This window comes from Orcinus orca, chromosome 21 (assembly GCF_937001465.1).
Source record: "Orcinus orca chromosome 21, mOrcOrc1.1, whole genome shotgun sequence".
Lineage (NCBI taxonomy): Eukaryota > Metazoa > Chordata > Mammalia > Artiodactyla > Delphinidae > Orcinus > Orcinus orca.
Window position 1 is genome coordinate 14,120,807 of NC_064579.1, and position 25,604 is coordinate 14,146,410.

At 41.5% G+C, this 25,604-nt stretch overlaps 1 protein-coding gene across 2 annotated transcripts in view; it reads right to left on the reverse strand.

Moving 5' to 3' along the window:
* The window catches only part of LONRF1 (LON peptidase N-terminal domain and ring finger 1), a 45,791-nt gene extending 21,053 nt beyond the window's left edge, over window positions 1-24,738 (reverse strand). Inside the window, exons 1-8 of one of the 2 annotated variants that reach the window (XM_004277158.3) lie at window positions 23,916-24,733; window positions 10,118-10,236; window positions 8,971-9,093; window positions 5,808-5,957; window positions 5,103-5,343; window positions 4,906-5,002; window positions 3,557-3,671; window positions 391-512 (exon numbers count right to left, since the gene is read on the reverse strand). In XM_004277158.3, the coding sequence (XP_004277206.1) occupies window positions 391-512; window positions 3,557-3,671; window positions 4,906-5,002; window positions 5,103-5,343; window positions 5,808-5,957; window positions 8,971-9,093; window positions 10,118-10,236; window positions 23,916-24,627 (1,679 nt within the window). In that variant the 5' untranslated portion in view covers window positions 24,628-24,733. Of the gene's footprint in view, window positions 1-390; window positions 513-3,556; window positions 3,672-4,905; window positions 5,003-5,102; window positions 5,344-5,807; window positions 5,958-8,970; window positions 9,094-10,117; window positions 10,237-23,915 lie in introns of both variants that reach the window. The other variant, XM_033400617.2, reaches the window with a different exon arrangement.
* Window positions 24,739-25,604: the final 866 nt, after the last annotated feature.

Sequence of the window (25,604 nt, forward strand, 5' to 3'; positions counted from 1 at the left end):
TCCAGGCCATCTATCCTCCACCTTCCCCCTGCACCACCATGATTGACGCCTGAGGGATGCAGTTCCCAGCAACCACCTCACCCCTCTCCATTCCCGATTGATTCCAGGGCCTGATGTCACTGGAGGAAACCCCTCCTCCACCTAAAACACTGCTTCAGTGCAGAGAGCTGAGTCAGTCACTCCCAACAGAACATCTAGAAGTTACCAAATGAACTTTTAAAAACTTTTGTCGAGGACAGGGGAAGCTGGCCACTATTTGTTTAAAATATGCCTTTGACTACACTGGGTTGAACTAAAGACAGAACCCAGCTTGCTGTGAGGCTTCTCCTTACTATTTCAAAGGGTAGTAGTTCGTAATTTGATTGTTAATTTTTCTGAGAAGAAACTTACTGTGAGAGTTCAGCAGTTTCTTCATCATATATTTTTTTTCTCTCAGACAGTTCATCAGGCAGATACTTCACTATTAAATCTTCCAACAGCTGTGTGACACAGTACCTCCTATCTGCTAGATACTGAAAAACAATATTATTTTACATTCCAGTGCTTTTCTTCCTACAGTATAAAACAGGCAAAACAGTTTAACTTGATATAGTAAAGCCTTTATTACATATTTATACAGTCAGTTCTGAATTAATTTAATTAGTGAGGGGGACCATTACAATGGATGGTGCTAAACAGGTAAACCTGCCTGAGGCTTAACTCAAGAGCATTGAAGACACATACTTGCAACGTGAACCAAGTTCTGTATATAAGACCCTTGTCTTGCTATGATCATACATCTTTATTAGCAGCAGTCAGCGCTGCCCTGCCATCTCCCACACCAAAGGCCAAGTTCCATCTCACAGTGCATTAGTATCTGAAACTACCATTTGAATTGAGAAACAAAAATAAGATAAGGAATGAAGAAAATGATGCATTTATTTGCCTTATTTAAGAAAAGCAAAACTACTCCTTTTTTGTCCCCCATTTCAGTGGCAGAGCTTCCAGGTAATTTTTCTTTCAGATTTTCCTTCCATTGTCATCCCACTATGACTAATGATCCCCTTATCAAGAGGCTGCTTTTCCTATGTGAGCCACCCTCTGTATAAAATGGTCCATTTGTGCCACTCCCTTAATACTCTGAACACTACCACCCTCATGTATTTTTGTGTTATTCTCTCTTCCAACTGCCAAAAGCCATCTGACTATCCTTCAGGGTCTGGCTCCAATTCTACCTTTTGCATAAAGTGTTCCTTAGTTATTTTTTTGTCTCCCAAGAGTCCGTTACTTAACCCTTTACCATATAAAAGGCAGTTACCATACCCTGCACTATATTACATGGACAGGGATACATTATATCTCTTTAACTAAACTAAGAACTGCATAGGGCCAGGGACCAGGTCAGTGTGTGTGCAGGATTTTGGACCAAAAAAAAAAAAAAAAACAAGAAAAGCCCAATACCAATTTATAATAAAAGTAATGAGGAAAAACTCCTGGGAGACAATCACAAGATAAAGAGAAGCCAGCACCTTTTTCTCTGTAGATCCAGCAAAAAGTTTTGTCATTATCCGATGAAGTACAGAGCAGGAAATATGAATGGTGGGGAAATGGGTTATAGTAGTGGTTTTTACGGTTTAGCATGAACCAGGGCTTGTTAAAATGCAGACTGCTGAGCCCCACCCCAGGGTTTCTGATTTAGTGGCTCTGGGGTAGGGTCTGAGAATCTGTATTTCTAACAAGTTCCCAGGGGATAGTTTATTATAAAATTAATCAAATGACAGATACTATAAAAGCAGTTTCATTACCGTTTTCTATTAAATTAAGATGTTTCAAAATTTAAGACTCATGTATTAAATTTGGGAAATACAGCCTCTCTTACAGTACTGGTAAGAATCTATTTTTGTACATTACTCGGGACCTAGGCAATTTGGCAATTGGTTTTAATAAGAGTCTTATAAATATACGGCCTTTGATCCAGTAATTCTCCTCCCAAGAATTTACCCTAAGGAAAGAGTCAAAGACACAAACCACAGTGTCAAAAGACACAAACCACAGTATGCTACAACAAAACCAAACAACTTACATACCAACAACAGGAAAATGTTACACCACTGGACTAGTATACTGCTACAAAAACCATGTCTTTAAAATGTATTCAGATGAAAAAATGAGCAAAATGAAATGACAAGTAGGAGAAGTAGAAAACTGGAGAGCATGTCAATTTTATCCTTGTAAATATATATATTTAGACTTTACCAATTATATTATACAGGGTGTCTTCAGGTCAGGACAAAGGATAAAGTTATTTTTAAACAGTATGTTATGTTTTTAAATAATATCCTTATTTTATTTTCCTTAAAACTGAGAGAACTCTAAATTTAAAGCAATGTATCTAAATGTTAATCTGAAAAAAAGCATAATAAATATATGAGTGTATCTAAAAACTCTGGAAAACCAGGAAAGACAGCATGTTTAGAGTACTTCAGCTGAAAACATTGAGTATACTAGTTGAAATAGCTAACAAACTCTTTAAGAAGGAAGTTTTTTTATCTTACGTTTCCTGACTTGAACAGTGTTTATGTGGTTTTCTGTTTTACTACATATAGGCTTGCTATGCTATAACAGTACATACATGCCATATGTATCTGTACAGAGCTATGTTTTCTGTATAGGAAATAACTGTATTTTCAATAGCAAAATGGTTTTATCAATTTTTTACTTCATATTTGGAAGACACTTCTTTTCTTCAAACAATCCAGGGACAGAATCACTCTCCCTGATCAACGCTACCACTGCAACTGGAACTCAGAATTCGAAGGCTTTGGCCTCACCTTTGGGGACTTCAAGTCACTCAAGCACGACTGAGAGGGTGTTGCTCTCCCACTGGTTACGGAAGATACCCACCTGAGATGCAGCTATTTTCCTAATGCAGGTGAACAGTGCTTTTCACTTCCTAGACAAGGAGGGACGTGGGAAGCTGTGCCTCCCTCTCTTCTCGCCAGGCCACCTCTTTCTAGGGCTGTGCTGTCCAATGCGGTAGCCACTACTCACATGTGCCTACTAAAATGTAAATTAATTATAAGGGTAAACAAAATTTTAAATACAATTCCTTCTACACATGTGGCTGGTAGCTACCATGTTGGACAGCACAGATACAGAGCATTTCCATCAATGCAGAAAGTTCTACTGGACACAGTTGCTCCAGATGTTAAGGGGATTGGATTAGACCTGAAATCTAGCCTAAAAATGGTGGTGGGAGGCAGGGCAGTTGGGCTTCCCCAATACTGTCATCATTAAAATTCAGTAGATTCCTGACCAGGTACTTGACCACACCTCCTTTGTTTAAAAAATTAAGTAAGAGGTCTTGGCCTTCAGACCCTCTCTGCTTTCTCCTCCCCTCTCCAAACTCACTTTTCTCTAACACTAGCATATGGGTAACAAAACAGAATCCCTTTTGGCCACTCAGCATATACAATGTAATTTATTCTGAACCTATTAATCATTGCTATGGCTGAATAAAATCAAACCATGTTGCTACACTTAAGACCAATAAACAGATAAGCATAAAAATGTTTACCTCTTTTAAGCTTTCCTTACAAAGGGGACAGTATGGTGTGTGATCTAAACAACGCTCAAGACAATTCTTACAGAATGAATGTCCACAAGGGGTTGTTACTGGCTCAAAAAACAACCTGAAATCAACCAAAATACATGTTAGTTTTCACAATAAACTCCATTGGAAAAAGTGAACAAACTAATAATGGAACCATAACACTAATCTCTCTTTAGAGTAGAGGAGGAAGAAGGAGGGTCTGGTGGGCAGGAGGGGAGAGAAGGGGCAGTGGTAAATACGAGTATATCCTCCTGAAGCGTTTAAAAGTTCACCATCCAGAGGTACCCTGCGCTGGGGGCCTGGAGCTGTACTAACATAACCGCCACTCACATGTGGCTATGGCGCCCTTGAAATGGGGCTGGTCCAAACTGAGATGTGCAGTGCATCTAAAATACACACCAGATTTCAAAGACTTAGTGCAAAATTAATGATGTAAACTATATCATTAATAATTACTCATTCATTTTTGTACAGATTCTTATTTTATCATCACTTTAAAATTGGTTTTCTTAACAAGCTTATAAAAGCCTTACAAAAATAATCCACTAAATTACCACCACTGAATCCTAAAGAAATAGGTGGCTTAATATTCAAACAATATGGAAAAACTAATTTTTCTTACATTATAATTATTTCCTGAAACATGATACTTTGGAAGTTCCTAGAAGTACTGTTAGATGTATAGGTACTTCAGAAATCATCTGGGTCTAATCCCCTTGCCTCACAGATGAAGAAGCCAAGACTCAGAATTAAGGGACTTGCTCAGAAATACCTCTCATCACCCCTGGCCTGGTGTGGACAGTGCCGGGTGCTTTACAACGTTCCCTTGCCTCCAGCACAGTTTCTGTACCTGGAAAATGTTCTTTTTAAACTATCAGTCTTACAATTACAAGCATTCTGCATAATGGAAATCCTTACCCAATGTTACACACACAATACATCATTGTATTCTTACCCAAATCTAAAACCATGGAGTCTCAATAATAACATGTAGAGCTTTTATAGTACTTTACAATTCCCCAGATACTTTTTATATTTTAGTCATCTGATTCTTACAAGACTTCAGTATAGGCTATGCAAACCCTGACCCCACTTTCTAAGTAAGGAAAAGCTAAATAAGGTTCAGAGATTACATTATTTGCCTAAGATGTGAAAGGGAAACCTGGGACTAAAATTCGTATCTTTTGATTTTTAATCCACTGTTCTGTTACTTCACATTGCCTATTATTACAGAGTAGATTACCTTTATCTACTCTGTACTTTATTTACATTAATATAAAATATTCATCTTTTATAAAATTGTACATACTTACCTCATGCAGAGAGAACACTCAAAATCTGAGACATCTATTAATTCTTCTGGGATGTCACCGTAAGTTAATGAAAACGTACAGACTTCATTGGGAGTTTCTATTAAAACAAAGAGATGGGGTTATCTTCTTTAGGAAGAAGTCTGAAGGCCATTCTAAATAAATCAATGTGTTTTATAGGAGTGTAGTGAAATTTTTACCTCCCTGTCTTTTCAGCTTATTTCTTCCATCTTCATTTACAATCACATCCTGGTCTAAGAGAGACAGCTTTCTTTTCAGCAGAACACCTTGCTCTTGAACAGAGAGTGAAAATTCTGAGGACACTCTTTTTAAACAATCCTCTCTGGCAGGCATGTCTGTCGAATTTATAGCCTGTGCTGACCGAGCATGGTTTAGGCTTCCTTTGACAGGCTCTGAAGTGACCTCTGCTATTTCTTCATTCTACAAAAAAATACAACAAATAAGGGTAACTAACTGTATTTCTTTACTATCCTTATTCTCGCCAGAACCAAACTGAAATTTTGATGTCTTAAAATTTCATTTTATTGTTCATTTAAACAGCACCAACTTTAAATTCTAAAACCCTGGCAAGTAAGTGATTTTTGCCAGTACTTAGATAGCCCTGGACATCAAGCTGGCTTACATCATAATAAGGTTAAAGCAGTTATGCTAATATAGTTCCTACTCCAAGGAAACTGAAATAAATACAATGTTCTATATTTTCCAAGAGACTGAAAGTTTTCTGACACTGAATGACCTAAATTTGTGATTAATGAGCATATACTTTACATAAAAGTTTTCAGTATAAAATAAAAGGCCATAGATGAAATTCTATTAAGACAATGCCTACTAGGTTTAAAGTACCTAAACGGATTGCCCATGATTATCTTTACTCACCCCCTTACCTGCTCTGGGCTAAGTTCACTGGCACAATGAGACTCTTCTATTACTGAAGGAAAACCAAAAGGTTTGTTTTTAATACACGGTAATGAACTCCAGGAAGAGTCCTTCAGGCCTTCTTTTAAGTTTTCAGGTGACAATAAATCACATAAAATCTGTAAGAGAAATATTATAAAAAGTAATGAAAACTATAAAATATTTGGTTGAGGATAATTTAATATAAAGTTACCTAATATTTAAGAATTTGGGGGAAATTTGTAGCAAATAACTTCATATGGAATATAATCTACAAAAATATCAAATTACTATATCATACACCTAGAATTAATATAATATTCTGAGTCAGCTATCCATCAGTTTAAAAGAAAGAAAAGTTGTAGCCAACTTTATTTTTAATGAGCAGGGAAGGAACAGGTTAAGTAAAAAGCAGAACTTCCATATTGATTAAAAAGTCTTGCAAAACCAAGGTGTGCCTCAGTGGGGTCAAATCACCTCAAATAAATGATTCAAAAGGAAGGCACGGGGTGGTGAGTTTGGTAGCCTGAGAAGGTACCCAAGGTAAAGGTTGACGTTTTATTTATTTATTTACTTTAGCCGCACCCCGAGGCATGTGGGATCTTACTAGTTCCCCGACCAGGGATCAAACCCGTGCCCCCTGCATTGGCAGCACGGAGTCTTAACCACTGGACAGGCAGGGAAGCCCAAGGTTGACATTTTAATATGAGGTTTGTAGAAAGAAGAGATCTTAAGAGAAGTGGAAAATATTACCTTTGAACATCAGTGAGTCCTATCCTGTCAAAATAGTTCATGGTTCATCCCAATGTATATTTTAAGGTGGACTTAAGAGTGTTTATGTGAACTTGGACCTTTAACTACTAAACTCTAAAATTCCATGTGTTTACACTGAATTTAGTTTCTCCCTGAACAAGTGACCTGCACAGTCGGTCACCACTGCCCAGCATTATTTGTGGCACCAAATGGCAGCTGTCTGATATGAGAGGCAGCTGCAGTATCAAAATCTTGGGTGCTTCTCTCAGGAATATGTCTACAACTCTCAAAGAAACGGGGGTGGTTAAGACGGAGGAAGAACCTGGCTACAAGGAAATGAGAGGGATTCACATTTGTTTGCTTCTCAAATAAGCTGTGTGTATATGTACAGCAGACGATTTCTTAAAGCCTCAGTTTGGAGGTTTGGCTTTTCAGCTGTACTGTCTCTCAATACACAAAAATCAGAATTTTTCATGAGTCTTTACAATGTAATTAAAAAGGAAATATATATAATGTAAACAAAAGTGTGTGTATCTGTATGTGCTCAAGCAACACCCCATCTAATGAACAAACATTTTAAAATTTGGGTATGGTTTTACATTTCCTGATTTTAAAAAAAGGTATTAAACACACACCCACCCTAGAACACAGCAACTCCACTCCTAGGTATTTACTGAAGAGATATAAAAACATATGTCCACAAAATGACTTGTATAAGAATGTCCATAGCATCAACTGGAAACAATCCAAATGAAAATTGCCACTAACTGTGAATATCACAAACTGTGGTATGTTCATACAATGGGATACTTGGTAAACAATCAAAAAGAAAAAAATTACTGGATGTATCTCAAAAACATTATGTTGAGCAAAAAAAGCCAGACACAAAAGAGTATATGCTGTATGATTCCATGTATACGAAGTTCTAGAATAGCAAAACTATTCTATGGTGATAGAAATCTGAACGGTAGTTGCCTCTGGAAGCAGGGAGATCGGGGATTTGCTGGAAAGGAGATGAGGGAACTTTCTAGGATGATGGAAATATTCTATACCTTGATTGGGGTGCTGTTACGTGACTGTATAATTTCTCAAAACGCACTGAACTGTAAAATCCATGCATTTTATTGTATGTAAATTATACCACAATTTACCAAAAAAAATACTGAGGAAAAATAAATATTTCAAGGCAGTAGGTATTTTGCATTCACCTGACCTTATTAATGAACAAACAAATATTTACAGAAGTATAAGGATATCCAGCAGCATGGAAAATGCAAAATCATAAACCCTTAAAAAGTCTGCAATCTCACCAGGGCAATCACTCTAGCAAAGAGAACAGTCAGAAAACACACAACACACAACAGTAAACCATTTTTTGTTAAATCAGTGGGCTAGAACATGAGTGCAAACAAACCTTATAGAGGATATAGCAATGTTAGCTGTATTCATAAGGCATTTGGAATCTGAGAAAAATTTCAAAATTCTCATACTTCAAGGTACATAAGAATCTCCCAAGGTGCTTGTTAAACTATGCCCCAATTCCGGAGATTCTAATTCCAAAGGTCTGTGGTAGGGCCCAGGAATCTCTGTGTTTACCAGGCACCCGAGATGATTCTGAAAAAAAGCCACACTCTGAGAAACACTACGAAGGTAATAAATAACGTGGCATCTTTGGGGGGACATCGAGGGGAGCATCTCATGACAGGGCACTGAAATTATATTAGGGTAGATTTTCCCAAAACATTTTTCAAAGCCTCTAGTCATCCCAGATGCTCTGTGGGTAAATCTGGCAAAAGCTGAATGCTGTTGTCATGCTAGCAAAGCAAAAACTCTTGACAAAGTCCGAAGAAATCTGTTTGGTTCGACCCAATGTTTTCCAAAGTCATTTGATTGGAGAACCCCCTTCCCTTTTTCCTTTTAATTAACACCTATTGACACATCGCTGAACAAACTTTGGAAAGGGATGTATGCAGTACTGAGAATATTAAGGCAAAACAAATTGAGTGGGGCAATACCACTGGCAACCACGGAAAGCAAGCAAAGTTGAGACCTGAAATGAAAGGCAAAGGAAGCCAATAAAAATTCCTGAGCAGGAACATCACGACAACAATGTTTAATTAAGGATGATTAGTCTGGCTCCCATGGAACAAACTATTAGAGAACATCTAAATTTAACTAGGCAAAAATAATGCATTTAACTATCTCTGAATGAAATGTTTTGATTTCGGTAAGAATTCAGTATGCTAATAAGTATATAAGCCTGAAAACTACTTGTCAAATTGCTACTGAATTTGACTTATGGACACTCCTTATGTTCTTACCCAAGATTCTAACTGGCATTTGTAAAAAGACCTGTGTCGTAGCCCTACCTTGAAGTATTATAGTTGGTAAACTGATTACCTTTTCTACTTCTAGCTTTGCAGGTGCGAAATCTTCATCAAGCGCTAAGCACTGAAGAAACAGTTGTAAGGCATCACCTAAAAAACCAGCATCATGGAGGACTTTTCCTTTCCTGAAGTAGACCTTCAATAAAAGCACATATACATGACTTTTATGGATGGAATTGTTTTTTTAAAAAATCAGTATCAAGGGGAAAACAAAAGAAAGTCTGCTTGGAAATACTCATTTTCAAACTCTGACTGACTGAGGAGGCCCAGGCATTCTAAAGGCATATTTACACCCTGCCCTGGAGAGGCACCCACAGGGGAGCTGCGGCCCAGAAAGTGACTTCAAAACCACATTTCTCATTTTATCCCTTCAGTGATAAGTCCAGAGGGTTCTTTCTTTTTAATAGTTGTAAAGCTGTCCGTACAATCATTTTCCCTCTTAACATTCACTGGACCTGTACTAACCAGTCATGCCATCATGGAATTTTGAATCATTTTCCTTATTAATTTATAACTTTCAGAGCATCCTTACTATACTGTCCTCAAAGGCACAGCTTTGAATGGAGGAAAAAGTCACATAAAAAAATGACTTCTAGCTTAAAGAATATATATGGGAGATGGACTAATTTCCCTTGGCAGTTTGATAAAAAGGAGAATTAGTAAACTGATTATATATTATATACATGCCACAAGTCCTTTTTTAAAACAGCATGGGCAAGGCAACCTCCTTTGACCCCATCTACCACAGTTAACCACAGCCTAATCATCCAGTTCCCATCACAATGCCTCAGTCAACTGTTCAGCCACAAGGACCCCTTCTCTTTCCGTTGATAAAACCTCCTCCATTGATAACCAGTTTGGATCCAGCTCTGCAATAGGGCCAGTTGTGTCTCTTTGAGGAAATGCTGTATATTAAAGTCTGTTTTTTTCTGTGCCTTGAATTCAGGTTGTTCTTTGGTTAGGAGACAAAGGTTTCTTACAGTTTAAAAAACTGTCATGATATTCATCCACTCAAAATATTGACCTTAGATTTCTAGAACTCTATATTTTATTTAAAGAATCACCCAATCTATTCCATTATAACTTATAACCATAACTGAATGCATATTCCCTGCAGTTGAAATTTGTAAATGTATGCAAATGTAAGACAGTAATTTTACCTCAGGCCAATTTGGCAGTTGAAAGAGAACTGCATTTAAATCTTCTATGGCTGCTTTAAACTCTCGCAGACCAGCATATGATTCAGCTCTGTAAATTTTCAGAGTCAAGTCGCTGGGCTCTGAAATAAATATACTATGAAGGTTTGATTATTTTTAAAAGATTATTGTATGACCCACAAAATACATCATACTAGATTACGAACTGACTCAGCGATTCTAGTCAGTAACCACCAAAGCAAAGGCAGTGAACCGAGCACTGTACAGGTGCAACCCAATAGTATGTTACGATTTATAATTTATATCAAATCCTTACGAGTAGATTATTTTAGTGGAGGAAATTATGCTTTTTAAAAAAACTGAAAATATTTTTATAATATGAATAATCATCCCTAAGAAAATGTTTGCTTAAAATAGGTCATTCTGTTAAAATTTAAAAGACTCATGTCTTAGATGTTTAGAAGATTTGCCTTTTTGTGGTAAATCTTACTTTTTTATACCAGTTTTGAAATCCTATTTATAAATGACCATATGTGTAACCAATGCACATGGGATCCCATAGTTACAAAGACTGACCAAGGCACAGTCTTAGGAAAGTACACAGTGATCCTGCTTCTGGAGGAAATGGGTTGATAAGACTCAGTTTTTTTAAGAGGAAAAACATTTTTAATTCCTGCCATTAGCAAAAATAGTATTGGACAGTCCCCAGACAGATTTAATTTCAAATATTTGAGGGAAAAGAACTTTGTTGATAATTTCACTATGTTCTCCATCACTACTTGAGAAACTAAACTAGTATCCAACTGCACTCAAAATTTCAGACGGTTCATTTATGATACTACAATCAATTACTACAGGTACATAGATTGTAAAACTGAGGTCTAGGCCAGAAACTAATTTTCAGTACATCTACAGATGACATAACTTGAGTCTTCTTTGAAAGCTATTCATCTTTGGAGGCTTCCAAAATGTATGCTTATAAAACAAAGCATTCATTGTGGGAAGGGTGTAAAGACCCATAATGCCTCATTTGAAAAACAAAATCTATAATAAAAGAAAACTCGTTAATAGCTCCCTGATTTACTCTAGATTTTTTTTTTAATTATTTATTTTTGGCTGCACTGGGTCTTTGTTGCTGCACGCAGGCTTTCTCTAGTTGCAGCGAGCGGGGGCTACTCTTCCTTGCGATGTGTGGGCGTCTCATTGTGGTGGCTTCTCTTGTTGCAGAGCACGGGCTCTAGGCACACGGGCTTCAGTAGCTGTGGATCGTGGGCTCTAGAGTGCAGGCTCAGTAGTTGTGGCACACAGGCTTAGTTGCTCTGCAGCATGTGGGATCTTCCCGGACCAGGGCTCGAACCTGTGTCCCCTGCACTGGCAGGCAGATTCTTAACCACTGCACCACTAGGGAAGTCCCTACTCTAGTTTTTACATCATTGCTTTTCTACAGATAAATCTAGATTAAACAATTAAATTAGGCCTTTTTCAGTTGCTGGTACTTGAGAACCCAAATTTTATTGTTCCCTCAGATTTATACCAATGAAAATTTTTCAAGAATAAAATTAATATTTCATGAAAATATTTCTTACTTCCTCAGTAGAAAAAGACACGTGGCATATTACATCTTTTGTTTCTTAAAGCAATATAATTGTAAATCATTAACTTTGAACAAAAATGCATAGAAACTGAAAGCTCCATGTGATTACTCAATCAAGAATGAAGAGTCCAAGCTAGACCCTGAGGGGGTTTAAAAGATTTTACTTTATCCATGTCTTCGAGGAGCTTACAGTCTCATTAGAAAATTCTATTTTCTTGTGAAATGGCACCATGTGATCCTGATTTCACAAGCACAACTGGAGTTCGGGAAACAGAGCAATGTGTGCCAGACCCGTCCAAGGAGTAAGCAGTCACTACAGCAGCATCCAAACCCTTGAGCTGGAGAGGACGGCAACCAGGACGTGCACAGCTGGGTGCTTCCAACAGCATTCTTGGGACCCCGCCTGTGCTCCAGCACCTCCAGAGACAGGGGGTTCACGGTCACAACAAGCAGCCCACTCCACACACGGATCCCTCACTGGGCTTTTTATCTTCTCACATGTTTTTTACAGCAAGTCCCCATGGCATGACACTTGACGCAGTACACATTCGGACCTCGTGAGTAACGCACCCTCTGATCAAGGCCTCGCTGCTCAGTGTTGCCCTTTACGCAGCTTCTCTAGGGCAGCACTGGGGAAGGGGAGGAGGAGATCTCCGCCTTTAAAGCACCCAGTCAATCTACAACGCTTCTCCCCTCTGAGGGAAGCAAGAAAGGACTGTGCCCCTCTCATCTCAACACAGAAGCACTCAGGCTATCCAGACTCCCTGGAAAGCTAGTGTCCACTGGGATTAGAAAAGAGGTGGACCCCATGAAGAGACGAGAAGAGGATCATATTTTAAAACTCTTGCTCCCTAAATCCTCATAGGTCATGTTTTTATTGAGAACTTCAAATGTCAATGGACTACATTTTTTTTTTTTTTGCGGTACGCGGGCCTCTCACTGTTGTGGCCTCTGCCTTGGCAGAGCAAGGCTCTGGACGTGTAGGCTCAGCGGCCATGGCTCACGGGCCCAGCACCTCCGCGGCATGTGGGATCTTCCCGGACCGGGGCACGAAGCCGTGTCCCCTGCATCGGCAGGTGGACTCAACCACTGCGCCACCAGGGAAGCCCAAAGGACTACATTTGAATGACTCTGTTTGGGTGGGAAAAACCCCACCTCATCAATTGAGTTCACACTCTCCAATATGTTTTAGAAGAGATTAGGGCTACCCCACTTATTTCCTGCAGATCCTTCTTAATTCAAAAAAAGAGCCAAATGCACTAATTGGGGCCCTTCGACTATCCTAAGGATACAGAATGTCTGCCCTCCGTATCCACTTTTGCGAAGAAGGCAACTGAAAAAGAACGCCATCAGCCTGGCGTGTGTGTGATTAACTCAGGTGTGAAACAGGCGACAAACATTTACTGTCTGCTTCCTACCTGGCCCTGCCGACGCTGGAATGAACTAGTCACCTCACTGCATAGGCCACCAGGCGGGCCTGCCTCTCAGTCCACAGCTGCAGGTATGCAGTGCCTGGCACATTACAGACTCAATTTGTTGGAAAAATGAAGAAGTATAAAGATGGGGTCTGGGCTAAGTGTACTGAGCATGATTTAAATCCCACATCTAATTTTCTCATTCTACCTCCAGGTGCATCAAATTTCCAACAGCCTGCTGTGTTTTTCCTCAAGTTCAGTACACTTCTCACACCCCGCCCCCCAAACAAGGTGTCTGGTCACTATATTCTGTAACACTGACGTCCCAAGTCAAACTCTTAACCGTGGTCCATTTTATCTCCTCTAATATTTCCCAAATCCATCCCTGGTCTCTTCCGATCCTACTGCTAATTGCCTTAGTTTTGGCTTCCAGAATATCATTAAGACTATTGTAGCAGCTTGCTCACTGCACCCCCTGCCTCCAGTTTTACCTATATCCCCACCATCCACAGATGAATAGGCATTTAGCACAACATCCCAGTTTCTCCCTGCTTGGGTCCTGCCCACCTCTCCAGCCTTATTGCCCATCATTATGAGCCTCCCACTTGACTCCAACAAGACCTAGCTGCTCACTCAGCCCCATGCATGCCTTTCTACTCACATCTCCTCCTTTCTTCACAGAGCTTCCTCATCATTCTTTGTGAGACCACCTCAAACCAACTCCCCTCAGTCTGGATAACTTTTTCTAATCCAGTAAGACTCAGCTCACCAGTCTCTTCTCCAAGACGCTTTCCTTTGCGTCTGCTGCCACTCAGCATCCCATAAGGATTCAGAGCGTGAGCCTGGAAGCCAGACTGCCTGGGTTCAACTTCTGGCTCCTCCACTCACTCACTGTGAACTGGGGCAAATTGGCAAACCCCTCTGTACCTCAGTTTCCTCAGCTATAAACTTGAGTTTTTGTCCACCTATGGTCAATTAATCTATGAAAAAGGAGGCAAGACTATACAATGGAGAAAAGACAGTCTCTTCAATAAATGGTGCTGGAAAAACTGGACAGCTAAATGTAGAAAAATGAAATTAGAACACTCTCTAACACCATACACAAAAATGAACTCAAAATGGATGAAAGACCTAAATATAAGACCTGATACTATAAAACTCTTAGAAAATTGCAGCAGTATCTTTTTAGATCCACCTCCTAGAGTAATGGAAATAAAAACAAAAATAAGCAAATGGGACCTAATTAAACTCATAAACTTTTGCACAGCAAAGGAAACCATAAACAAAATGAAAAGACAACCCACAGAATGGAAGAAAATATTTGCAAATGAACAACTGACAAGGAATTAATCTCCAAAATCTAGGAACAGCTCATACAGCTCAATATCAAAAAAACAAGCAACCCTATCAAAAAATGGGCAGAAGATCTCAATAGATGGTTCTCCAGAGAAGACATACAGGTGCCCAGAGGCACATGAAAAGGCTAATTATTAGAGAAATGCAGATGAAAACTACAATGAGATATCACCTCACACCAGTCAGAATGGCCATCATCAAAAAGTCTATAGACAATAAATGCTGGAGAGGATGTGGAGAAAAGGGAACCCTCCTACACTGTTGGTGGGAATGTAAATTGGTACAACCATTATGGAGAACAGTATGGACGTTCCTCAGAAAACTAAAAATAGAATTACCATACCATCCAGCAATCCCACTCCTGGGCATATATTCAGAGAAAACGATACATACACCCCAATGTTCACTGCAGCACTATTTACAACAGCCGGGACAGGGAAGCAACCTAACTGTCCACTGACAGATGAATGAGTAAAGAAGATGTGGCACATACATACAATGGAATACTACTCAGCTATAAAAAAGAATGAAATAGTGCCATTTGCAGCAACATGGATGGACCTAGAGATGAGCATACTAAGTGAAAGAAGTCAGAGAAAGACAAATACATATGACATCACTTATATGTGGAATCTAAAAAAAATGATACAAATGAGCTAATTTACAAAACAGAAACTTAGAAATCAGACTTAGAAAGCAAACTTATGGTTACCAAAGGGGAAAGGTGGGGGGAGGGATAAATTGGGAGTTTGCGATTGACATATACACACTACTATATTTAAAATAGATTACCAACAAGGACCTACTATATAGCACAGGGAACTCTACTCAATATTCTGTAATACCCTAAATGGGAGAAGAATTTGAAAAAGCATAGATATATGTATAAATGAATCAATTTGCTATACACCTGAAACTAACACATTGTTAATCAACTGTACTCCAATATAAAATAAAAAATTTAAGGCTTCCCTGGTGGCGCAGTGGTTGAGAGTCCGCCTTCCGATGCAGGGGACACGGGTTCGTGCCCCGGTCCGGGAAGATCCCACGTGCCGCGGAGCAGCTAGGCCCGTGAGCCATGGCCGCTGAGCCTGCGCGTCCGGAGCCTGTGCTCCGCAATGGGAGAGGCCACAACAGTGAGAGGCCCGCGTACCACACACACAAAATAATCTACCCCAAAGGGAAGAACTGAACTAATTTTAGGCAGACTTTTTTTTTTTTAAAACATCTTTATTGGAGTATGATTGCTTTACAATGTTGTATTAGTTTCTGCTGTATAACAAAGTGAATCAGCTATACGTATAGTATACGTATATCCCCGTATCCCCTCCCTCTCGCGTCTCCCTCCCACCCTCCCCATCCCACCCCTCTAGGTGGACACAAAGCGCCAAGCTGATCTCCCCGTGCGATGCACTAAGCACACTTCTTTAATGCAAAAATATACACAAAGAAGCAAAGGGCAAGAATTTAAGTTACGTGAGATGATTTTTTTTTCAGCTAATACAGTTATTTGATAACAACAACAAACTATGTACTGTTCTAAATAATTTACAACCTTCAGAACAATCCTATGTGGGTATAACACTGTCCATATTTTTATAGATAAAGAAACTGAGTACAGAGAGTTTAAGTAATTTGCCCAAGATTAAACAGCCCGTAAGTGGTGGATTCTAGATGCTACCTCCAAGCTGCCTGGCTCCAGAGTTCTTGCTGTTCGCCTCTATGCTAATAACAGGGGAGAGGGAGAGAGGGGAGGGGGGGAGGGAGGGAGGGAGGGGGAGAGAGAGAGAGAGGGAGAGAGGGGGAGAGGGAGGGAGGTAGGGAGGGAGAGAGAGGGAAGGAGGGATGGAGGGATAGGGGGAGAGAGGGAGGAGAGGAGGAGGGGGAGGGGGAGAGAGAGAGAGTTAATGTGTGCAAAGTACTTAGAACAGGGCTTGGTATATTTTAAGCACTATTTTAAGTGTTTGCTATTATGATTGTGTTCCTTTACTGTTTGTGAGCAGCATTTACTTAATTTTAAAAATCTGTTTTTGAGCTCCCTCCAGTATTTACTGTCTCTGTATCCTCAAATCCTGGCTTTGATAAATGTTTGCTGAACCAGGGGAAATTTATTAAAATCTGTCCCCTTGAGCTCCTCAATTCATGCCCTCATTTTCTCTTCTCTTCAACCCAGTAATATTGTGAGACATTAGGCAAATAAAAAGACTGAAATAAAATTCTGCTACAATGAGGAAACTAGTTTTAAGTTGTCCAAGGCCCCACATGGGCTGTGGAGGGAGAGTTCTCCAGAGTGCTGACTCCTCATCTGTTTTCCAGTACGTGATGGGTAGTAATAGGAGTGTACACATCATTTATTTCATCTTCAAGAAACTTGTTTTGAATAACAGAAGTTATAAAATATTTAAACTTTGAAAAATACAGAAAATTAAGAATTAAAAATCCTTTTCCCACCACAAAGAAATTCATTAAAATCTGTCCCCTAAAGTTCCTCAATTCATGCTCTCATGAATTGAGAAATAACCAGTATTGGCATATAACCTGTACTTTTTATGTTTGTGTAGATTACATTTTTAATGTACAGTTTTATAAAATATACCATATATACTGTGTATAATCTGCTTTTTCTGTCAATGTAATTATATCCACAAGATTTTTAATGGTTGCAAACTATTCCACTATGTATACCATCTATTTAAAAATTCCCTATTACTTCTAATTTTTGCTAATATAAAAATTCATTACTATATAGTTCTTTGCTATACTGCAATGAACATATATCTGTAAGCTTTTACATATGAGTTTATTTCCTTATTTTCTATAAAGTTGAGTGACTGTGTAGGAAGTCATATAGATATACAGTCCTCAATACATTCTGCTCACCCTTCTTTTATAAAACTTTATTTTACACGCCCAGAAGCTGTGTATTTGTTTCCTAGGAAAACACAAATGAAAATAGCATCATTATTTTTTTTTAGCATCTTTATTTGGAGTATAATTGCTTTACAATGGTGTGTTAGTTTCTGCTTTATAACAAAGTGAATCAGTTATACATATACATATGTCTCCATATCTCTTCCCTCTTGCATCTCCCTCCCTCCCCCCATCCCACCCCTCCAGGTGATCACAAAGCACCGAGCTGATCTCCCTGTGCTATGGGGCTGCTTCCCACTAGCTATCTATTTTACGTTTGGTAGTGTATATATGTCCATGCCACTCAGCACCATTATTTTAATGTGCATTTTTTCAGTGAGTTTGACCTTTAAAACTATTTATTGGCTATTTGGATTGTTCATGTGTAAGTATTCCTCTTGAGTGTCTTTTTTCTTGGATATTTATATGTTGAGCTGTTTCAGGAATTCCAATGGCTAACTGAAATACCAAATTTCTTTGCTTCTATTTCTTTGTCACGTTCAGTACGGTGGAACTTGGTTATCACAGTTAAACTAAGAGCTGCCAATTGACAAGTTGTTAGTGACTGATTAATAAAGTCCAGGAATAGTAGTCTGGCATACTAATTAAAATCATAACCATTGGATTCAGAAGATCTGGCTCCAGATCCACTTTGGACAGTTTACCTAACTCTTTGAACCTCAGTCTCCTCACCTATAAAATGCTGGCGATACCTACATCTTAAGACTGTTTTGTGGACTAAATAAGATAGTGCATATTAACGGTTAACATAGTGCCTGGCACAAGAGTGTTCAATAAATAAGTTACTGTTAATATTACAAAATATTTCAAAACAAGCTGATTGATAAATGAGATTAGCTCTTGATACAAGGTATTAGAAAAGTATTTTCTACCTCTTTTACCCAAATAAACCTTAGCTGGATGAGAAATATCTTTAGGGATCAGTAACGCAGGTTGGACAAAAGGAGGGGAAGCAAAAAAGAAAAAAGAAAATGATGATCTTATCCTACCAAAGAAAAAAACTGAACAGAAACTTCTGCCTTGCATTTTATAGTTCTCTTAAGTCATTCACCTTCTATAGTAAAACATAACAATTTTGAAAAGTATCTTTACAATGTAAGAGGCAGAATACTATACAAATTTGTTAAAAATTATACTTGAATATATCTAAGCCTCTTAGAAATATTCCACTAAATAGAAAAACAATTCCGAATAAACCAAAGGTTAATATAAAAATAATGAGAAATCTATGATAACTGAGTTTTGATAAATCTTTCATCATTTGATGAATTAAAAAAAGTAAAAACATGGAAATTATTTAAAACACAGCACTTAAGGGTTATTTATATACTCCCCTTTTCATCTGTAACAATAAGAATAAGCTGTTATAACTGATCTTTATAGTAACCCTGAGGCACTGCAAAAATCCTTCAAGTGACTTCTGAATTAAAGGAAAGATGAATCACAGATATACTGGATATAGGCTCAGTTTGTTAGAAATCAGTTAAGCAATAAGCCCCTTTTCTGGTGATTTTCAATACTGTAAATACCAATTTGCTGCAATTTTAAAAGAAACAAGAAATACAAACTTTATAAGGACAGGGACTTGATTTTGCTCACCTCTGTATTTCCAGCATCTAAAACAATGCCTAGTATGCAGTAAGCACTGAACAAATACTTGTTAAATTAATAGCAAGAACACCTAAGATTTATGTTTTATATGCTAATTTTTAAAATCAACTTCAGTCTTAGAAGCAATATTCACATGCCCAATTTCTGCTTTCAGTTGCAACTCAGTTGCTTGCTTGCCTTTAAAAAGTCTCTTAAAATTCTTGGAGCTCTTTTCTTCAGTTCTAATTTGGTTACTTATTTGCCTTAAAAAAAGTCACTTAAAATTCTTGGAGCCCTTTAATCTGTGAATTAGGGGTACTAATACATGCTCTCCTATCTCGCATGATCTTTTGTAAGAATCAGTTAAGATAATGGAAGTGAAAATACTCAGTGAAGTATAAAGCACCATATAAATGTCAATGTTTACTGTTTCAGGTACTTTGCAGAATAAGTTAGGGCATATATAAGTTTACTGATGAATTAAATTCAAATCTCTTCATGTTAACCTAGTTGACTAAGATATTAAAAACCCTTTACATTTTCTTTAAATGTATTCAGTATCTACCTATAATTTGACTTACCTTTTTATAACGAAAGCCTTGCAATGTCTATATTTTATTGATGTATGCTAAAATGTTACTACTAATTAACATATGCAGGCGAGAATCAGGATTTAACCCTCACTCTGGTAATATTAATGTGGTAGAGAGAAAAGAGCAGGACTTGACATTATAAGATTTAGATTTCAATTTTAGCTAAATCACCTTCTTGCTGGAGCACAAATTTTACATTTTAAAAATATTTTAATTTTTACTGAGTATTTATCCATCAGGCACCATTCAAAGCACTTCACCTGTTTTGACTCTTAATTCTCACAACAGCCCTAGGCTGTTGTTATGGTTGCTATCTTTCTATGAGGTAGACACTATTTTCACTTTTCAGATAAGGAAAGCAAAACAGGGAGGTCAAACACAGGCCCAAGGCCAGAGAGCAGGTGGATGCCGCGCTGTGATTCAAACCCAGGTCATCAGACACCAGCATGCACAGCTCTAACTACTAGGCTGTACTGCATTCTCTAACCCTATGTGTCTCAATTTCCCTCTGAGGATAATGGTACTCCACAGGATTCTTTATGACAATGAAATGACAAAGAATTTAAAAATACTTGGTAATAGTCAAGGACTACATAATTAATATTCAAAACAAAACCTTCCTTCTCCAAGTATTTCAAATAAAATATTCTCCTCCTTACGACTTTTATTTTTTTTTAACCAGTTCAAACTGTAAATTATACTGTTCTGTTGGTGTTCTTTTGGGGGGGAGAATGGCAAGTCAGGGTAAAAATTCATTAAAAATAAAAGGAAGAGGGACTTCCCTGGTGGCACAGTGGTTAAGAATCCACCTGCCAATGCAGGGGACACGGGTTTGATCCCTGGTCCGGGAAGATCCCACATGCCGTGGAGCAACTAAGCCCATGTGCTACAACCACTGAAGCCCACAACTACTGAAGCCCGCACGCCTAGAGCCAATGCTTCGCAAGAGAAGCCACTGCAATGAGAAGCCGGCGCACCACAGTGAAGAGTTAGCCTCTGTTTGCCGCAACTAGAGAAAGCCTGCGCGCAGCAACGAAGACCCAACACAGCCAAAAATAAGATAATAAAAACAAAAAGGGAAAAAATCTTTATTGAAAAAAAATAAAAGAGAGCACAGCAAAGTTGCATTATTTCAAAAGACTCTTAAGTATAAAGGTTCAATGCAGAAAAGACTTACATAATATCCTTGAATACTAAAAAGACAAAGTTATGAAACATCTGAGAGTTAATACCAAAAGATCAATGGATTAAATGTTATCTAAATATATTTCAGTTCAACAGAAACTTATGTAATCTCAATGGGAACGTTCTGATTTTGGCAAAGGTTTTCTAACTTTCCTTTCTTGTTGACAGGGATTAAATTTGGATGTGTGTGGGCTAACTGTAGACTAGATTATTTTTTCTAGTTAATAGTATTTGTTTCATTGTAAGAATTATACGAAGAAATTATAGTGAAGGTCTTTTTCCATTGTTAACAATAATGAAAGTATCTTAAGTAACTACAGCTGTATAATTATATAAATACATTTCAAATGCCTGGCTCTCAAAAATTTAAAGCTTAACTCTACAAGTACATTTATAACTCTACTAAACCTTTTTTATTTATGCCCATAAACTGTTAAATACATAATATCTGTACTTTACCAACTATAATTTGTTAGCTCTAAGATTTTTTCCCTCCTACTTTGCACTAAAAATTCAAAGGATGAAAAAAGTTATCCTCATTAGTACCATTCAGACACATTTTTGATTATGGAATTAATGATTTTTGAAAGACCTAAAAATGAGGGGAAAACAGACTGATGAGGTGAAAGTCAGGAGACTTGGGTTCTAGTCCTGCTAAAGTAGAATTAAGCAGTGGACAGAATTCCCACATGCAGGCTATGCAAACTGAAAAAAGGAGAAAGAATAGATCTTTCAGTCTTTTTCTGTTAAAAATAATATCCTCAACTCCAGGCCCCAAATCTTCTTTAATTAAAAGATTATTGGTCATAGAACATTAAGCTAAATCTTAATTAGTAAATGTACTCCGTGTTCTTCCATGGATTAGGACCTGAATTCTTACGAAATGCCTAATTTAAGAGGTCAAACCACTAAATCAGTGGGAGTTAATACTGAACAGGGCTGTCAGTAAGTTTCATCCTTTATTTTACACTAGTGACAAAAAAATTCCTTGGAAATTTATGTTAAACATTTTCATTGGATGAGTTATACCGGTAGGATGAACCCTGGTTCAACATTTAGGAGGAATGGAGGACATGGTGTTGCCTCCACAATCAGCTGGCTGTGTGTGACTGTGGACAAGTCATTTCACTGCTGCAGCTTCTGCTTCATTTAAAAAATGAGGACCAGGCTTCCTTGGTGGTGCAGTGGTTAAGAATCCACCTGCCAATGCAGGGGACACGGGTTCGAGCCCTGGTCCGGGAAGATCCCACATGCCGCGGAGCAACCAAACCCGTGTACCACAACTACTGAGCCTGCGCTCTAGAGCCCGCGAGCCACAACTACTGAGCCCACGTGTCACAGCTACTGAAGCCTGCATGCCTAGAGCCCATGCTCCGCAACAAGAGAAGCCACCGCAGTGAGAAGCCCGCGCACCGCAGCGAGGAGTGGCCCCCGCTCGCCGCAACCAGAGAAAGCCCGCGCTCAGCAACAAAGACCCAGTACAGCCAAAAATAAATAAATAAATGAAAAAAAAAAAAAAAAAGGAGGACCATGTCCTAGATGGTCTGTACTTCACCATTCATACTCTATTCACCCAGAGAGGCTGAGTTGTATTGGAATTTTGCATTCCAAATAGTTCTCTTTTGTTTTGGATCTATCATTCTATTTTATAACTGCTACTCCCATAAAGATACTGAAAATATGCCAAGTTTGTGCTTTGAACTCTAAAGGTATTAAACAGCTCAACACAGTTAACTAGCTCAAAGTGACTGGGCACTTAGTGTAAAAGACCTACAACAAGATACTTTCAGTTACAGTTTATAAATGCACCTCATACTTAGCATCAGTTTATATTCTGGAAGTCTGTTTTCTTGGGGATTATTTCCCCAAGTGTTATTCCATGCCTGTACAGACCTTAGTCTTGAAACATCCTTACTTAACACAAGGCTTAACAGTGACAAAATTGACATTTGGGGCCTGATCTTTGTGTGGGAGATTGTCCCGTGCATCGCCGGATGTTGAGCAGCATCCCCGGCCTCTACCCACTAGATATACCAGCACCACTCCCACATGGGGTGGCAACCAAAAATCTCCCTAGATATTGCCCCAGATAATGTCCCCTGGGGCTGGGGGGCGGGCAGTAAAATCCGCCTGGTAGAAAACCACCGAATTAAAGAACAACTCTTAATTTTACACAGCGAACTAACTCCGGCAACGTCCCTTTCCACAGCCCAAAAAGAAAAGTGCTAGCCTAAGTTAGGAGGCCGAAACTGCTTCTTGGAGGCGAAGAAACAGACAAAAGATCTTCAAGGCCTTTTCCCCACAGCTTGATCAAGAGTGGAAAGGGAAACAAGCGTGGCAACGAACTCGATCTGAGGCTGACTCTTTATCTTTACCGTGAACTAGGTGTTTTCGAAAGTAAGCACACGTGTGCTTCTGAAATAAGCACGCCCTGACACACACAGGGGGAAATCATCAAGAGGAACCAGGTCGGCAGGCATTTTCAGCTAAGACTGGAAGAACCCGGAGCACCTCCGCAGCCCGGCGGCCCACGGGGCCTCCGGGTGCGGGGTGCGGGCGCCGAGCTCCTGCCACGCCCACCGGACGTCACCCGTTACACAACGCCCCCCGCCCCCCGCTTATGCAATTCTGCCTCCAGCGGTTTCCAATTGCCCCGGTGACTTTTGTGGGAGACCAAGGTATACGTTGCACACCCAGCCTCGTCTGGGGATCCTCTCCCCGCCCCGGCTGGCGTCTCCCCGTGGCGGACCCGGCCCGGCCCGAGCGGCCAATTACCGGAAAGAGCGCGGCAGGAAGAGAACAGCCGCTCAGGCTCGCCCAACTCCCTCCCCATCCCGCGCTTGGGCGGCCTCACCCGGCCACCCGCGCCGCGCCGCTCCGCTCCACTCCGGGCGCGCCCGCCACAGCGCCAGGCCGCAGCGGAGGGAACCCCGCGCCGCGTCACAGTCGGCTCGAGGGCGATCCCCACTGTGACCGAAGCACCCTGGGGCGCCGCCCCCTCCCACACCCTCCAGGACCCCGAGACCCGACCCACGAGAGGCAGCCGGCCTCGGGAAGCCTCCCGGGGGCGTAGACGAGTTCGTGGCCGCCCGCCCGTCGGGGAAAGGAGGGTGGGGTCGCGGGGCCCGCGCGGTCACCTGTTCGCAGCTCCTCGCAGGCGGCGGCCAGGGCCTCCCGGTAGCGCCCCTGGTGCAGCAGCTCCCCGAGACGCCCGGCCGCCCGGGCTCTCTCCCGCTCGCCCGGGAACCACTTTTCGGCCAGGTGGTTGAGAACGACGCTGGTCCTGAAGCCCGAGGCAGCGATGGCGGCGGCCAGAGGCGGCGGCCGCGGGGAGGTCCCCTCAGCATCAGCGGCCGCGGCGGGCGGCAGCCGGTCCCGGCAGAGGCGACAGCGGGCGCGGAGCTCTCTCCGCAGGCAGCGGCGGCAGTAGCTGTGGCCACAGGCCACGGTCACCGGCTCGCTCAGGAAGCCCCGGCAGCCCAGGCAGCTGAGCAGCCCGCCGGCGCCGGGGTGGGCGCCCTCCGCCGGGGTCGCGCTCCAGCCCAGCCCGTGGCGGAGCCGGTAGTTGAACACCAGGCAGTCCACCAGGGTACCGAGGCACTCGGGCCTGACCGGGGCCCCGCGGCGCAGCGCCGCCGCGTACGCCTCCAGCGCTCCCTTCAGGTGGCCGCCCAGCGCCAGCAGCTCGCCCCGGCGGAGCAGCAGCTCCCAGCGCTCCGACTCCGCGGCCGCGCGCTCCAGCCGGTCGCCGCCGCCGCCCACTTCCCAGAACCGGCCCCGGCTCCGCGGCCGGGGATCCGCCTCCTGGCTCTCTCCCTGGGAGCTCCTCGCTACGACCGGAGAAGACATGGCCCGCAAAGGGTTGCTCCGCCGCCGCCGCCCGCCGCCACGGTCCCGGAGCCTCCGGGGCGCGCGGCTCCGCACGCGGCCCGCGAGCAGGGGGGCGTGGCGCGCGGACACAGCGGGGCGGCGCGCGCCCGGGAAGCCCCGGGGGCGGGGCCTGGCGGGCGCGGGCGGGGCGGGACCGGGCTGCGCGGAGGCGCCCGGGACTCCCCCGCACTCTCCCCCCCCAACCCCCGCCCCGCGACCGGGTCCCCGAGGATCCTACCGCCTGTCCAGCCCCTCCCGAAGCCCCTCCTGGCGGGAGACGCGAGGTCAGATGATCTCCCAGCGGGGAATCTAATTGGCTTCTCCGGAAGAAGGGCCTGGCTTGTAACCGAACAAAGCCCGAAGGAGCCCAGACCTCCCTCGCCCCACTGGTATCTCCGTCGGACGACCCCGCACCTGCCGCGGACTCTCCCCTAATCCCTGCTTCGTGGGTGCTCTCCTCCCGGGCAGCAGGCTTCGCGGGACTGAGGCCCAAACTGCCCACCCTTCCCGGACATAAACGCCCACCTGGGTGGGGACCCGCCCCCTCTTCCTGGCCCCTGGGAGCCTCCCGGTGTAGTGTAGGTGCTCATCTGCGTTTTCTCTAGTTTATGCCCAAGTTACAGATGGACACGTAGAGGCAGAGGGCTTAGGAACGCGCAAAGTCAGTCTGATGACTTTGTGACTCCCCAAGTCTAGAGTAGGTCAACTTTAGGAACAAAATAACTCTACTCACCTACCTGACGCGACTCCCTCCAGAGTGTAAGACAGTTTTCCCTGGTGCCAAATTACTGCTGCTTTTCTGGTTTAACCCCGCCCCCCCCCACCATCTCGAGGGAGGAGGCCCACAGGTTCCTCTCCACATCTCATTTACTGCCCAACAGCTGGCTAAGGCCTATATTTGGCATTTTTAAAGAGAAAACACCAGGTGAATGCTTTTTCACAGGAAAGTCATATCA